Here is a 14,022-nt window from a genome sequence, read left to right as displayed (position 1 = left end):
AATGTGGACTATGTGTTCCCCGCCCCTGCTGTAGACACTCCACATCAAACTAGGGTTTTGCCCTGAAACTTGTTTACAGAATGCCAGGATGCGGCCGTTGAACAGGTGAAGTTAACAACAGAGAGAAACTGAGAGCTGGAGCACATCATTTGCTTTCCCATCATTTGACAGTTTGATTTGCAACCGTATCTTTAGTGTTTACATGGCTTCTCCCTGTTTTTATCCCCATAAAGCACATTTGCATTAGGTTAATCCCAAGCTAGAGTTCAAGGTCAGGTTTGGGTTTCTGAAAAAGCCAACCCTCTAGTCTAGCCTCTGCACCAAGATTGCTGTGTTTAAAGTATATATATGAGTAGCGTTTAACAAGTGATAGTTCATTCACACATGCAAATCATTGCAACAGCTGCTGTGTTGTTCACCAAGTAATGTGAATGCAGATGGAAAACCTATGTAGGTAGACACTCAGAGAAGGTACAGCGTGCCTATCCTTAACCACTCCCGTCCCACCCTAGCATGGAATGAGAGGAAGCTAGCCCAGAAAGGTGGCATACAAATGCTTAAATCAAACTTGTGTACATATTATACCTTTAAAGCACACTCACCCCAAGAATCCTGGGAACTGTAGTTTGTTAAGGGTGCTGGGAATTGTAGATCTATGACCGGTGAGCAACAGTACCTAGGATTCTTTAAACATATGGTGTGCATTCAGCTCAAGGGCAGCTCACTTCTTGCCCTCCAGATGTTGCTGGAGTACAACTCCCATAACCCCTTCCCATTTACTCCCCTGCCCTGGGTGGTCTAGTATTGCAGCTCAGCAACAGGGGTTAGCCACCCCTGACTTGAAGGATAAGGCATTTTCAAAGGGCAGGAGGAAGCAACCATATACAGTGGTACCTCGGGTTAAGTACTTAATTCGTTCCGGAGGTCGGTTCTTAACCTGAAACTGTTCTTAACCTGAAGCACCACTTTAGCTAATGGGGCCTCCTGCTGCCGGAGCACAATTTCTGTTCTTATCCTGAAGCAAAGTTCTTAACCTGAAGCACTATTTCTGGGTTAGCGGAGTCTGTAACCTGAAGCGTATGTAACCTGAAGCATATGTAACCTGAGGTACCACTGTACTCAGCCAGAACTGGTCAATTGGTTTTGCCTGCTCCTCTGAATGGCTCTTGGGCTTTCATAGAATCGTAGAGCTGGAAGAGACCCCAAGGGCAGTGGCGTAGCGTGGGTTGTCAGCACCCGGGGCAAGGCAAGTAATTTGCGCCCCCTAACCCTGGATTTGCGCCCCCTAACCCTATCCCTAACCCCCAGATGTTGCGCCCGGTGCGGCCGGCACCCCCTGCACCCCCCACGCTACGCCACTGCCCGAGGGTAATCTAGTCCAACCCACTGCAAAGCAGGAATCTCAGCTAAAGCATCCATGACCGTTGGCCACCCAACCTCTTGCTTTATAACCTCGGAGGAAGGAGAGCCAACAACCTCCCGTGGCAGACCGTTCCGCTGTCGAACAGATCTTCCTGCCAGAAAGTTCTTCCTTGTATCCTCTCTCCTTCCTTGCAACTTGGAGCCGGGTTCGAGTCCTACCCTCCAGAAGAGCAGGAGACAACAAGCTCGTTACCTTTTCCCACGTGGCCAGCCCTTGAGACAGTCGAAGGCAGGAGGCTCTTCTTTCCCAACCCTACTGGAGAGGCCGGGAATCGAACCCGGATCCTCCTCTTCCATAGGAAAAGTGGGCATCCCTTTGGCCCGGAGCGGAGTTGCGCGGTGTCAGCAGAGGAAGCTCTTTTTCTCCAATTCCACCACCCCTTTTGCAGGGCTTTCCCTCCGCTTCCGCAGCCAACTTTACCCGCTACGCCTTTACGCATCTGGTTACGTGTTCCGTTTCTTTGGAGGGTCTCCCGCCGAGGAACCCCGGTCGCTCCCCCTCCCCTTCCTCTCCTCAGCGGCGGTGTTTGCCGGGTCAAGCCTTGGCGCGGTCACGGCGGCGGCGGCGGCGGGGCGCTAGGACCCGGCGGCGAGGCGCCGCAGCCGACGACGCTCGCCCCGGCGCTCGCTCCTTCGCTCGTTCGTTGGCTGAGCTCGGCTTCCTGGCCAGAGACGACGACGACGACGACGACGGCCTCGCCTGGTGCGGCTTCGGTCTGCGCCACCCTCCTCCCCTCGCACCAGCCTCAGCCGGTGGCCGCCGCCGTCGCCGCCGCCCACCCTTTCCCGCAGGCCATGCTGCGGCGCGGGGTCCGACCTTTCCCTCAGCGCGGCGGGGCCATGTGAAGAGCCGGCTGACACCTCCCTCAGGTGAGGCGTCCGGAGTGTGAGGTGCGCGCGCGAGGGGTGGGGGGTGGGGTGAGGAAAGAGAGAGTAATACGTTGGGCTGAACCAAAATGCGGGCGGCGGCGGGGGGGGGGAGGGAAGGTGTGTATGAGAAAGACGTGGCCCCTGAGGGGGAGCCGAGAGAAGTTTGGCCCGAGTCGTTGTGAGGCGGGGGGGGGGGGGGAGCGAAGCAAGTTTCATCGTAGGTGGGGGAGGGCGGCCGGCGGCGGTTGGTTTCCCTCAGTCCGCTCTCCCGAAGTGAGGGGCGAAGGCCTAGTCAGGAGAGGAAGGCAAGGGAGTGTGAGGGAGGACCCGAAGCCCTCCCGCTTTGGGGTGAGACAGGGGGCCTCCTCCTCCTCCTCCTCTTCCCCTCCTCCCCCCCCACCCCAAAAGCCCTGAGGAGAAAAGAGGCTCCTTCGGTGGGGGAGGAGAAGCCCGTTGCCGAAGACATAACGCCTCCCGGGGGCTGCGCGTGTTCGAAGCGCCGCGCCAACTTCTCTCAGGAGTCGTGTGGGGACGACGACGACGACGACGACGACGGGCTGGAGTTGGGAGCAGGCCCCGCGGGGCACCGGCTCTCGCCCTCACGTCGATGCGGCGGGGCTCCCGTCTTCCCCAGCCCGGCATGGCGCGGTAGTCGAGGGGGAGGAGGAGGAGGCTGGCGAGTCCCCGGTAGCGGCGGCGTCGAGCGAGGGGAGCGTGGCCGCCGCTTCGCTCAGCTCCGCAGGCGAACTGAAGAAGGGCAAGGCCTGGCCTTTGGGCTGGAAGCGTTGGGGTTTTTGCTCCCGGAGAAGAATGGCGGCTGCGGCGGCGTTGGCGTTGTGGCTTAGTGTATAGGAGGTGGGAATTGGATGTGTTTTAACTCCGCTTGGAAGTTGGGGGAAAGGCGCCCTGAGCGTTTCGTCGGGTGCCCTTAGTTGGCCTCGAAAGAGTGGCGGCCAGTTTTGCGCGGCCGCTCCCTGCGCTCCAGCTCTTCTTCCATGGCGGCGAGGAGGGCTGCAGGTCCTTGAGTCTGGCGAGATAAGGCTGTGGGAAGATGGGATCTGTGGGCTTCGCTAAGGATCCCACTAGATCGACGAGAAAAGGTCGTTCCCTTCTTGGGAGTAGGGACGTGACCCGGGAATCCTGGCTTCCCTTTAGGGATCTCTAAATTTGGTGATGCCGCTTGTGGAGAGAATGGTTTGTAAACAAGGATGCAGATACCTGGGAATCTTATTAGCACATACACAAATCATTAATATCCTGAACAGGGCTGGTGTTTGGAGACAGAAATGCCTTTTTGATAAGTCTGTGGAAGAAAACCCAGGAATTCTGCTTTGTGGTTGGAGATTATAATCTGGGATTATGGCTCCGAAATTTGGGTCTGCCCTAGTTTTCATATTGGGCACCGGAAGGATTTTCTAGTTACTGTGGGTCCCCTTCAAAGATTGTTTCTGATACTGGAGGTTTAGCATGTGTACAGGAAGTGTTATTTGTATGTAGGTGGTATGGGGCAATTTCTGATGGCAGTCTTCCATGTATTTCGGAAGTTGAGAGGCAAAGATCTTAGTACCATGAGGGAGGCTGCAAATGTGGTTTGGCTGGATGATGGTTAGGGCTGAGAGAGCCCTTTGTGTATGTGTGGAGGTGGGGTGTGGGCATAGGGAATCCCCGGTGACTGGCAGTGAGGTGAGTGGGAGACCAGAGCTGCCTCTTCCCCTGCTTACAGCATCTTGATGCAAACAGCCCTCTTTCCTCTGCTCCCTCCCCCAACCTTGCAGGAACTGGCTGGGAAATGGCAGCTGTGTTTGTTGCTTTCTGAAATGTCCTTTTTAATCAGATTTGGTTTCTGTTTCTGGCTTTCCCTAAACTCCTTGGCTAGATTAGCCCTATTCCCCAGCAGCCAGTTGGCACAAGATCCTGTAGTTTAGGGTTATCACCACCTTCTTTTTAAAGTTACATGGAATTTAAAGAGGCAGTCATATATATTCTAACTTAGCAAAATGGGAAACTACAAAGCAGGGGTCAGCAAACTTTTTCGGCAGGGCACCAGTCCACTGTCCCTCAGACCTTGTGGGGGGCAGGACTATATTTTTTTGGGGGGGGAGAAATGAACAAATTCCTATGCCCCACAAATAATCTTCATACGTGTCACACTTACATATAGTTCTCAAGTATATACTTATTTTATGATTTGCCTAGAGTGCACCATTGTTAATGGGTCATTCTTGGTTGCATTCACAAAGCATTCTCCCTTTCCTTTTTGTTGGATTTCAAGTGAAGCAACATAACCATGGAAAACCAAACAGTGTAAGGTTACTAACAGATATATTGCCATTGAGAGGTAAATTATGGCAGCCTTCCTAAAAGAAGTCTATCCATGATCCCTTTTCATCTTTTATTTCCTGCAAATTAAATCACGTGGCCTATATTTTAAAGCACAGATGGTGGGGCATGGCTTGTGACCTTCCTAAAGTTGTTGATCTACAACTCTCTTCATCCTTAAATGTTGTCCATGCTACCCGGGGTTGATGGGAGCCAGAGTTGAACAACATCAAGAGAGACACAAGCTCCCCATACCTTTTAAGACATTTTTGTGTTTACAGGGGCTTGGTTGCATTGCACAGATATAGAACTTGGCAGACCTCAGCAACTGAAAAACAGTTACTGGTTAAAAGGTTCTAGATTCTTCTTGGCCTCAGCCAATGGTAATCTTTCACAAATGTCATAACATACCCAGGACCTCCCTCTTTCATAAAAAGAAAGCTTTAATAAGATGGTGCATCTAATTTAACTCCTGTTCCCAATTTGTAGTCTTACAAATCCATTACTGTAAAAAGAAAAAGAAATTCTACATGAAAAGTACTTATGTGATTAAAAAAAAATCAAGGTTTTAGTTGTTAATTTCTGCTAGGGCAAAAAGAGCATTTTATGGTGAAGTATGGAGGTAGGACTTTCAAAGCAGGACTGACCACATTGTCTGATGCACATTTTGACAGCTTAGGACAGGAGGTCTTATTTTATGATTAGGACAGGAGTGTTTCATTTCTGTGGCTGGAGAGCATGAGCATGCATCAAACTCCACATCCATTCACTAAGAATAGTTAAAAACAGAAGAGGCCCTGACTCGACAAGGCTGTAACCCATCTGTACATACTTTTAACTACTTTCCCTGCCCACGGGGAGACATGAACGACTATGGTTTCATCCTTTGCCACTTTCTCGGGCTATAGGATTCCCTGCTCCCATCCTTTTCATACATTTGAAACATCTACTTCTACTGGGATCACATGAGAGACATAGGCCTGAGATATTTACAAATAGGACCTCTGTCTATATCAGCTGTTCCGTGTTATTCTGGCATGTGCAGCTCCTGTCAAACCACACCCCTTCCCTTTAAACTGTTTCTGTCGTTCTTGTTGGCTGCAATTAATTCATCCATTTTGCTTGGCTTCTTTCCTAACAAACCATTCCGCCTTCCCCTTTAATTACAAGGCCTTCCCAGCACTTCACCTCAGCTCCAGCTCTGCTTGTCCCTGTGCTGGAGCAGCAGCTGCCTTTTCTGCTACTACCCTGGCCCTTAAAGGGATATTCACAGTAATTTTATGGTTCAACTCAGCTGCTGTGCACTGTCAGGGTAGGATCCATTGCTTTTTGAAAGGGAGCAGCAAGTGGAATAGGTGGCCTCAGTGCGTTGCAGAGATGATTCCTGACAGTGCATATTGAGTTGAGGGAAAGGCATTTTCCCTGCTGCTATTAGTAGAAGCCTTTCCCCACCCCCATCTCTGCAGCTAAAGAAGCCTTGCAGTTTAGGTGGTGGAGCTTGGCATGACATTGCAGTAATAGAGGTGTGTGTGGGAGAGAGAAGCTTCGTGATGTGAGGGAGATTGAAGCAGTGAAGCAGAAGCTATGGATGAAATGCGTATTTCATTAACATTTAGTTTATTTTTACACCTGGTTTGGGTACATAAATTTGATTTTGACAATGATTACTTCCTGGGGAGAAAAGGGCAGGGTGATTGATTTTGACCTGGTCAATTATCTAAGTATGTCAGCTTGGCAGAAATAAAGATTCTGAAAAAGAAGCAGCTCTGCATTCTGGTTTTATCTCTCTAAATGACTTTTTGACTTTACATTTTGGTCACTAGCACTTTCCTTCCTGGCAGTGAAGCATTTCTAAGCTCTGTCCCTGTGCAAGGGCATTTGGAAAGGTGCTGTTCTTCATGTTTTCTGTCCAGGCATACAGATGGGGGGTACGATGTATGTTTTAAGCAATATTGAGACGCTTCTAGAGTTAAGGCTGGAACTTTTTTGGCTTATGGAGCCCACCCCTCGGAAGGAATGGACATGCCTAGAGAGGAGGAGCCCACACCCTAATGCTTAGCTCTCTTTCAACCACTACTACAGTAGCAGGGGGAAATTTCTCTGTGGAATGTGCTAGGTGGTTTTTGTCCTTTTCTCTGTAGCTTTCTTCTTAAAAGCCTTTCCATTATTTTCCCTTTTGTCCCACACCTAAAAAGCTTTTATCTGTCATTCTTAATGTTCACTGCATGCTTATGGCACAGCAGCCTTCATTTAAGCAGTGTGAGGGGTTTGACAGTTCATTGACCATGACAGGTAGCCATTCCTGGTACAGTGGTACCTCGGTTTAAGAACAGTCCTGTTTACAAACAATTTGGTTTCCGAACTCCACAAAACCGGAAGTAGTGTCCTGGCTTGCGAACTTTACCTCGGTCTAAGAATGGAATCCGAACAGTGGAAGGGCACCTGCGATGGGATGCCTCATTAGGAAAAGCACGCCTCTGTTTAAGAATGGTTTCAGTTTAAGAACGGACTTCTGGAACGGATTAAGTTAGTAAACCAAGGTACCACTGTATTGGTTCTGTTTTGAGGAGGCACACAGGAAGGGTACCTGTTCTTAGTGCCAAAATTTATGAAGTAGGTACTAGGTTCAGTAAAACTTTTGAAACAAATACCAAATACAGGAGGGGGAGGAAATATACCCATGACTTTCCTTTTAATGTGTTTGTTCTCAGACTGTAAACTGTTTGAGAGGATTGGTGTCATCTGCCATCATTATTTTTGAGGGGTATCCTAATAATAGGTCATTCCATAAGAGTCACCCAAGTGCAAGTGTCATATCTTTCTACTGTTCATACTCTCATATATACAGGATGCCACACTATATTAAAGGTTTGTTGAAGTTTGTTCTGAGCTTTGAGTGGAAGAAGTATTATTTAATAGCGAAGCTTCATGGCAAAGCTTCTGGATTCAAGATGTAATATAAACTGTGGCTGCCGTAATTATTTTAGTAAGGAAGTTTCCTTGGTGACTTATTGTGATGTATGTGCTTACTTATGCAGAAGATGTATATTGTCAGACTGGTCTGAATCTGTAGCTTGAACTCCATCCTCATTCATCCACCCATGTGTTGCCTTCCTTGGCAGCTGTCCAGACCTGCCTTGAGCATTTTCTCTTTAGTCTTCTATTTCAGAGGGGTGGGGAGGGAAAGGTCCTGCTTGAAGCTGGTAGGAATGCCAGGTTTGGGAGCCACAGATGTCCCACTGGACACGCAGGGAGTGGACTAGGCTCCATGCCAAGAGATTATGCCCTCTGCTTTATTTTCATCCAGCTTCTTTGAACAGTGCATCTATTTAGTGCATTAATTTCAGTAACAGGAAATGGTGGCTTTTTCCCAGAGCTGCAGAAAGGCGAAAGTTCATCTGCATCCCTGTGGAATGAGAAAATGACTAGCTAGGCGGGGGCGGTGATGCTTTGGTAAAGCTTGCATCATCTGATGAGGAATTTTCACATACTACTTTGCAGTGCATGAGGCCTAGAAAGCCACGGAAGGAGCAGGCTCAGTAAAATGGTTTTAAAACAGGAACGGCCCTGCATTAATACATCTTTCCCTCTTTCTCAGTAGTAATGGAGCGTTTTAATCACTTTTCCAGAACTGTTTGGTCCTTAGGTTTCCTCTCCAAGGAAAGCATTTTAGGGGCCTATTTGTGTGGCAAGTGGACTTTATAACTACCGGTACATATTAAGAACCATCCTGTGGACATATTGCTATTTGATAGTTAAGTGAGAGTAACCCTGAAGCTTGCAAAAGAGGTGTATTTAAATAGATTCTGGTATTAGAATGGAGTGCCTGAGTGGATTTCAGAACCCTTGGCTGAACTTTCCCCATTCAAGATAAGGTGAAATTGGTGCTGCTGGTCACCTCATGACATACCGTATTTTTCTATGTATAAGACTAGGTTTTCCCCCTAAAAAACAATGTCAAAAATTAGGGGGCATCTTATACTCTGGGCCATCTCCCCCCATTTTCTTAAATCTGAGTCCCCCAAAATAGTTCTTATACACAGGGGTGTCTTATAGACGGAAAAATACGGTATATTTTTCTTATAAGGATTTCAATGTGAGGACTTACATTGTGTGTTTGGGGACATTTCCCTTTCTCCTAAGAGGCAGAGATCAACCAGTCAATGTTGAACTTAGTTGCACAGTTTCTGATGAAAGCCTGGGTTTTATCAAAAGGGACACAATGGCTTTAAATATATGGACATTAAACTATCTGTCCTATTGGTATAGCATCTGCCCTGCTTGCTAATTTTGAGAGCTAGTGTAGCATAGTAGCTGCAAGACTGAGCTGTTAGCCAGGTAATCACTAGTGCACCACCTGGCTGGCCATAGGTAAGCCATTCTCTCTCAGCCTGCCCCCCATTTGCAATATGGGGATAAGAGTATTGTTTTACCTTACAATACAGTGGTACCTTGGTTTGCAAACAGTCTGGTTTGCATACGTTTTGGATTACAAACACATCAAGCCCAGAAGTGCATGTCCCAGTTTGCAAACTTTTTTTGGATTACAACCCGGTTTTTTTGGATTACGAACAAAAAATTTTTGGAGGCCCCCATTGGCAAAAGCGGGCCTTGGGTTACAACCTGTTTTGGTTTACGAATGGACCTCTGGAATGGATTATGGTTGTAAACCAAAGTACCACTGTATCTTGTTCTAAGGATTATTGGGATAAGATGTGATAAAACACTAAATGTCTTGGTATCTTTTGTTCAGTCACTGGCTAACATGTTATGTTGGAGGATTTTTTCACTGCTGTCTGTGAAAAACAGCATCTATGTAATGACTTTAACTTTCTGTTGCATCTTTTGCATTTTCTTTTCTCCTTAGAAATGGAGGCGAACAACCATTTTAATTTCACTGGCCTTCCCTCTTCACCTGCTGCCTCAGGACAGAAACCTGCGCCTTCCTCAGGGGACAATGTCTACACAAATGGATCTCCCATGAACTTCCCTCAGCAAGGGAAAAGTAAGTGTGGGGCAGTGGACCTGGGTCTTTTGACCTTAGTGACAGGCATCAGCATTGATCATACATGGTCTTATAGCAAACACTGCTAGCCCTTGCCTTTATAGATTGAGGTTCCACTTCTTTTCTGAGTATCTCTTTGCAGAATGGTAAGGAGAACTGTGTGGATGATGGTTGTGCCTCAGGAGGAGTGTAAGGAACTTGAATACCACAGCAACAGGCAAAGTTGTGTGTATTCTCACAGGCCACTGCAAAAGCACAACTGGATATGATGTGAAAATCTGATATTTTCTTTCTTACTGTTAAAGGTGGGAGAAAGAATTAAGGCTAGTCATGGAATAAAAACTCGGATGAGTGCTGTTTGCCTGCTGGGAATGGAACTTAGGGGAGGAATTCAACTTTGCACTCTTCTGAACATTCTGTCAGTTCAAGCATTTCTTCTTGCCAGGTGGAATACTCTCCCCTCCCCCCACCGTGTTCTGTTCTGGGGATTCTCCTGACCCTCTTGAGTATGGGTAGGCAAGCTAAGGCCCGGGGGCCAGATCTGGCCCAATCACATTCTGGGAATCAGCGTGTTTTTACATGAGTAGAATGTGTCCTTTTATTTAAAATGCATCTCTGGGTTATTTGTGGGGCATAGGAATTTGTTCATTCCCCCCCCCCCAAAAAAAATATAGTCCAGCCCCCCACAAGGTCTGAGGGACAGTGGACCAGCCCCCTACTGAAAAAGGTTCCTGGCCCCTGCTCTTGAGCATATGGGGGGAAGTGGGGGGAAGCCCTGTTGTGCTTGTGGAAGCCTTTGCACTGGTTTCTGCTAGCATGCTGAGTTGCATGTATCTGGGCTCAAGAGTTGTTGCTGTTTCAAATATGTTATAATTCAGTTAAAGCAAGCTTGGAAGGGCTTGTGAAGATTTAGGATAATCCATGTAAGGCATTTCCCAGTGTGCAGTTTTTATCTGACCTTGCATAATTTCTTCAGTAGTGGTGTTGCTTCCCAAAGGTTTATTAATTTTAATTAATTAATTTGGCAGAATATTAAAGTGAGGCTATTGCTTGTAAACTAACAAAGAGTGCACAGAGGAGCTGGGAATTGGAGAACATATTTTAAAAACAGCAACAACCTAAAGCAAATCTCAAAAGCTGCTGAAGTAAAAGTGTGTATTCCTGAAAACATTCCCAATTTACAGATGTTGCAATATGACCACTCTTTAAGAAGGCACTTCAAGAAATAAAGAAGGTAACTGTAAATTGAAGAGTTTTCAGGATAAAACACCTTTTTAGGTTCATTTCCTTGTTTGGAGGAGAGGGTTGGAAATGGTGTTGTCCTTTCCTCTCCCCCTTTATAGATGTTGAAGATCTTTCTAGCTACATTGGAAGGAGAGCGTCTGCTTGGGTTATGACACCACTTAGCTCAAAAGAGGAGCCTAACCTGGCTGCCTTTTTCTCCTTAAGATGCCTACTGAATACAAGTATGGGAGGATGAAACACTTTTCAGTTTCCTTCTAGAGCATGGAAATGCTGCTTTGTCTTTGATTGATAGTAGTTCTAATCTTTACATCAATGACCAAGACATCATCCCCCATATCCCCTCTTTTCCACCTAGGCTCAAAAAATAAAACAGGGTTACCCCATTTTCTTTATCCAGAAATGTTCTCCCCACTGGCTTTCAAGGAGCCGGTAGCCTTTCTAGAATTCTGTCTATCTGGTCATACAGGGTAAAGGTATTCAAAACAGACCAACACTCCACTTCTGTTGCTGCTTCTGTTGTTCTGTGGGCCTCTGCCGTTTTGGCTGTGAGGACCCTGTCTAGTTTGCAGTCCCTAGCTGCTACCACCTATTTTACCTTTTCCACTCAGATTCCGATAAAGTTTCCTCCAAAAACCTTTAGAATAAGTACAGATACAGCCACCCCAGAAATAGTAGCGCTATAAAGGTCAGCCCAGCCATTGCAGTCCTCATTGATTAAGGATGGAAACGGATCAAAATTAGCATCATCTTTTTCCAGAAGACAAGAAAGAAAATACATCCTGATTACAGCTCTTCCCATACTGAAGACATACTAGGTGGAAAAGACTACATACATTGGGAGGTGAGGGGAGAAAGGGGGGCATGTCAACATTTGTTAAAGGCTAATGCATCTTTTATCATTTGTAGTTACCAAGAAAAACTTAGAAACATGACTTGAGAATGTGGCAAAAAAATAGAAATCAGTAGGCAAGGGGAGGAAATAATTGGGGGGGGGGATTTGGCAAAAAAGGGAATGGGTTCAAATACTGCATATGAGAGAAGTAGATGCACTGAGGTGTGCGTGTGTCTTTTTGCCTTGCCCACTGTCCAAGGAGCTCAGGGCAAAGTTCATGAAGTTATTTCATTCAGTCCCTTCAACCATCTTGAGGTATGCTAGAGTGTTGGCTTGGGCTGATCTTAAACCCAGACCGTGTGATGAATTAATCCCAGAGCCCCCTCTGTAAAATCAGAATAGTGACCTACCTCATAGGCCTGTTAAGAGGACAGAGACTGTAAAATTCTTTTTCAAAGTACATGCTAATACACATTTCTTACCCAGTTTACTCAACTTCATTGTGTCTTTTTTTATCTCCCCACCCCTATTTTGTAAAAAGAGACAGGCCCAAAGATGGATAGAACTTTCTCCTCAGTCAGTGTTCCTTGCATTTGTTGTGAGTTTTAAATAGCCTTTTTCCTTCCTTTTGTTTACAGGTTTGAATGGAGATATGAATGTTAATGGCTTATCTACTGTATCTCATGCTAGTACTTCAGGGACCCGCTCCTCAACCAACTCACACCTCCAACACCCCTATGACTATCTCTGGAACTATTCTCAGTACCCATCTGGCAATGGCAACAACCTCAAGGACAGCCCACTGTTCTCCCAGTATCCACTGAACGGTATTGCTGGAGGCAATCGGCAAGGCTCACCTGGGCACACCACCAATCTGAGGGGAAGTGGCAGTGGGCAAGAGTTCTGGGCAAACGGCACTCCAGGGACCATGGGACTTAACTTTGATTCAACAGAGCTCTATGACTCTTTCCCTGATGATCAGAATTTTGAAATCCTGCAAAATGGCCCATCCAGCTTCTACACATCATCTCAGCCTTCCCCTATGCTTGGCTCTGGTAGCCAGGACTTCTCACCACAGCAGGATGAACCAGGCAGTGAGGAGCCAGTGAAGGAAACCTCCTCGGCAGTCTCAGAAAATGGCACCAGATTGATTGGCAGCATGGAGCTGGAGAACACACAGCCAGGTATGACTGCCAATGGTACCCAAACTTTTTATTCAGGAAGCTTACCTTTGCAATATGATGCCCCTGCCTGTCTGCCCCAGAACACACTCATGTCTGGATTAATCATTAGGCTATGGTAAAAGGCAGGGCCTTTGCTAGACAGAGAGTCTTATTACAATGTAATTATCTAAGAGCATCTTAGGATGGAGATTTGCTGATCCTGCTCATTGTGCCAAGTGCCGTTAAAATTCTTCACAGTTCAGAATTTTATGGTTGCTCCCCTATTGCATGTTCTAGCTAAGGGAGCAGTGATGGAGAGAATGAATCATTACGCCTGCTTCACTTGGATTTTTAAAAATATATTTACAATATTTATAACCTGTCCTTGCCCGAGGGTGGAAATATATACATCATTAAAATACTAGATAACTACTCGAAAATCAAATGCACCTAGAATATTTAAAACTAATAATTAGAATATTCAACATCCCTGTTTCATTAAAGCTAGCAAATAAATTTCAAATTGGTGACTTGCAATATTAATCCTCCCCAACCCTCCCAAAGTCTAGGCGGACAGGTCTGTCTTCAGCTGCTGGCAAAAAGCAAATAATGGTGCATGACGCAACTCGTAAGGGAGGACATTCCAGACATGCGGTCCCACCAAAGAGAAGACACTGTTGCATCACTGCCCCTGAACTTGGCCTAGCAGGGAAATCACACGTAGAGCCTCCCCTGCTGATCTTGGTCCATGGGCAGGCTAATATGAGGTGATGCTTCTCCTGGATTATTCCTATCCATGGAGTCTACTTCAGCGTGATTCCAGACAACCTTCTACTTAAAGTTTCTATCAGACTTGGCTTTAGGAGGCCTCTAGCTGTCTTGCTGCCTTCCTGCTCTGGCCAGATTTCAAAGGCTAGTTTGCCACCAGCTACTTGAAAATGCAGAGGTGGCAGAGAAGCAATCTTTCTTTGCCACTACCACCACCTAAGTTTATACCTGGGAGTTTCAGTCATATAGATCCTGTGCTGATCATGAATTGCCCTTTAAGTCACCAGAAGGCACCTGCAGTTAAGGGGGACAAGAGTGACAAGTCCACACTGGTGTTGTTCATTGATATTTGGAAAATCCTGTGGAAGCAAAATGAGGGTGTGAACTCAGGCAAATAC

The 14,022-nt window shown here is 46.7% G+C and overlaps 1 protein-coding gene across 8 annotated transcripts in view; it reads left to right on the top strand.

Annotated features, from left to right (window-relative positions):
* Positions 1 to 14,022, top strand: part of BAZ2A (bromodomain adjacent to zinc finger domain 2A) — a 61,761-nt gene that overhangs the window by 17,849 nt on the left and 29,890 nt on the right. Inside the window, exons 1-3 of one of the 8 annotated variants that reach the window (XM_079966335.1) lie at positions 2,090 to 2,292; positions 9,479 to 9,616; positions 12,332 to 12,877. In XM_079966335.1, coding sequence (XP_079822461.1) covers positions 9,481 to 9,616; positions 12,332 to 12,877 — 682 coding nt within the window. In that variant the 5' untranslated portion in view covers positions 2,090 to 2,292; positions 9,479 to 9,480. Of the gene's footprint in view, positions 1 to 2,089; positions 2,293 to 2,503; positions 2,641 to 2,960; positions 3,148 to 8,960; positions 8,983 to 9,476; positions 9,617 to 11,618; positions 11,703 to 12,331; positions 12,878 to 14,022 lie in introns of those variants that run through there. The other 7 variants (XM_079966329.1, XM_079966334.1, XM_079966330.1 and 4 more) reach the window with 7 other exon arrangements.

The sequence above is a fragment of the Podarcis cretensis genome, assembly GCF_951804945.1.
Source record: "Podarcis cretensis genome assembly, chromosome: 2".
In the NCBI taxonomy this organism is placed as follows: domain Eukaryota; kingdom Metazoa; phylum Chordata; class Lepidosauria; order Squamata; family Lacertidae; genus Podarcis; species Podarcis cretensis.
This window is presented reverse-complemented; position numbering and strand designations above follow the sequence as displayed.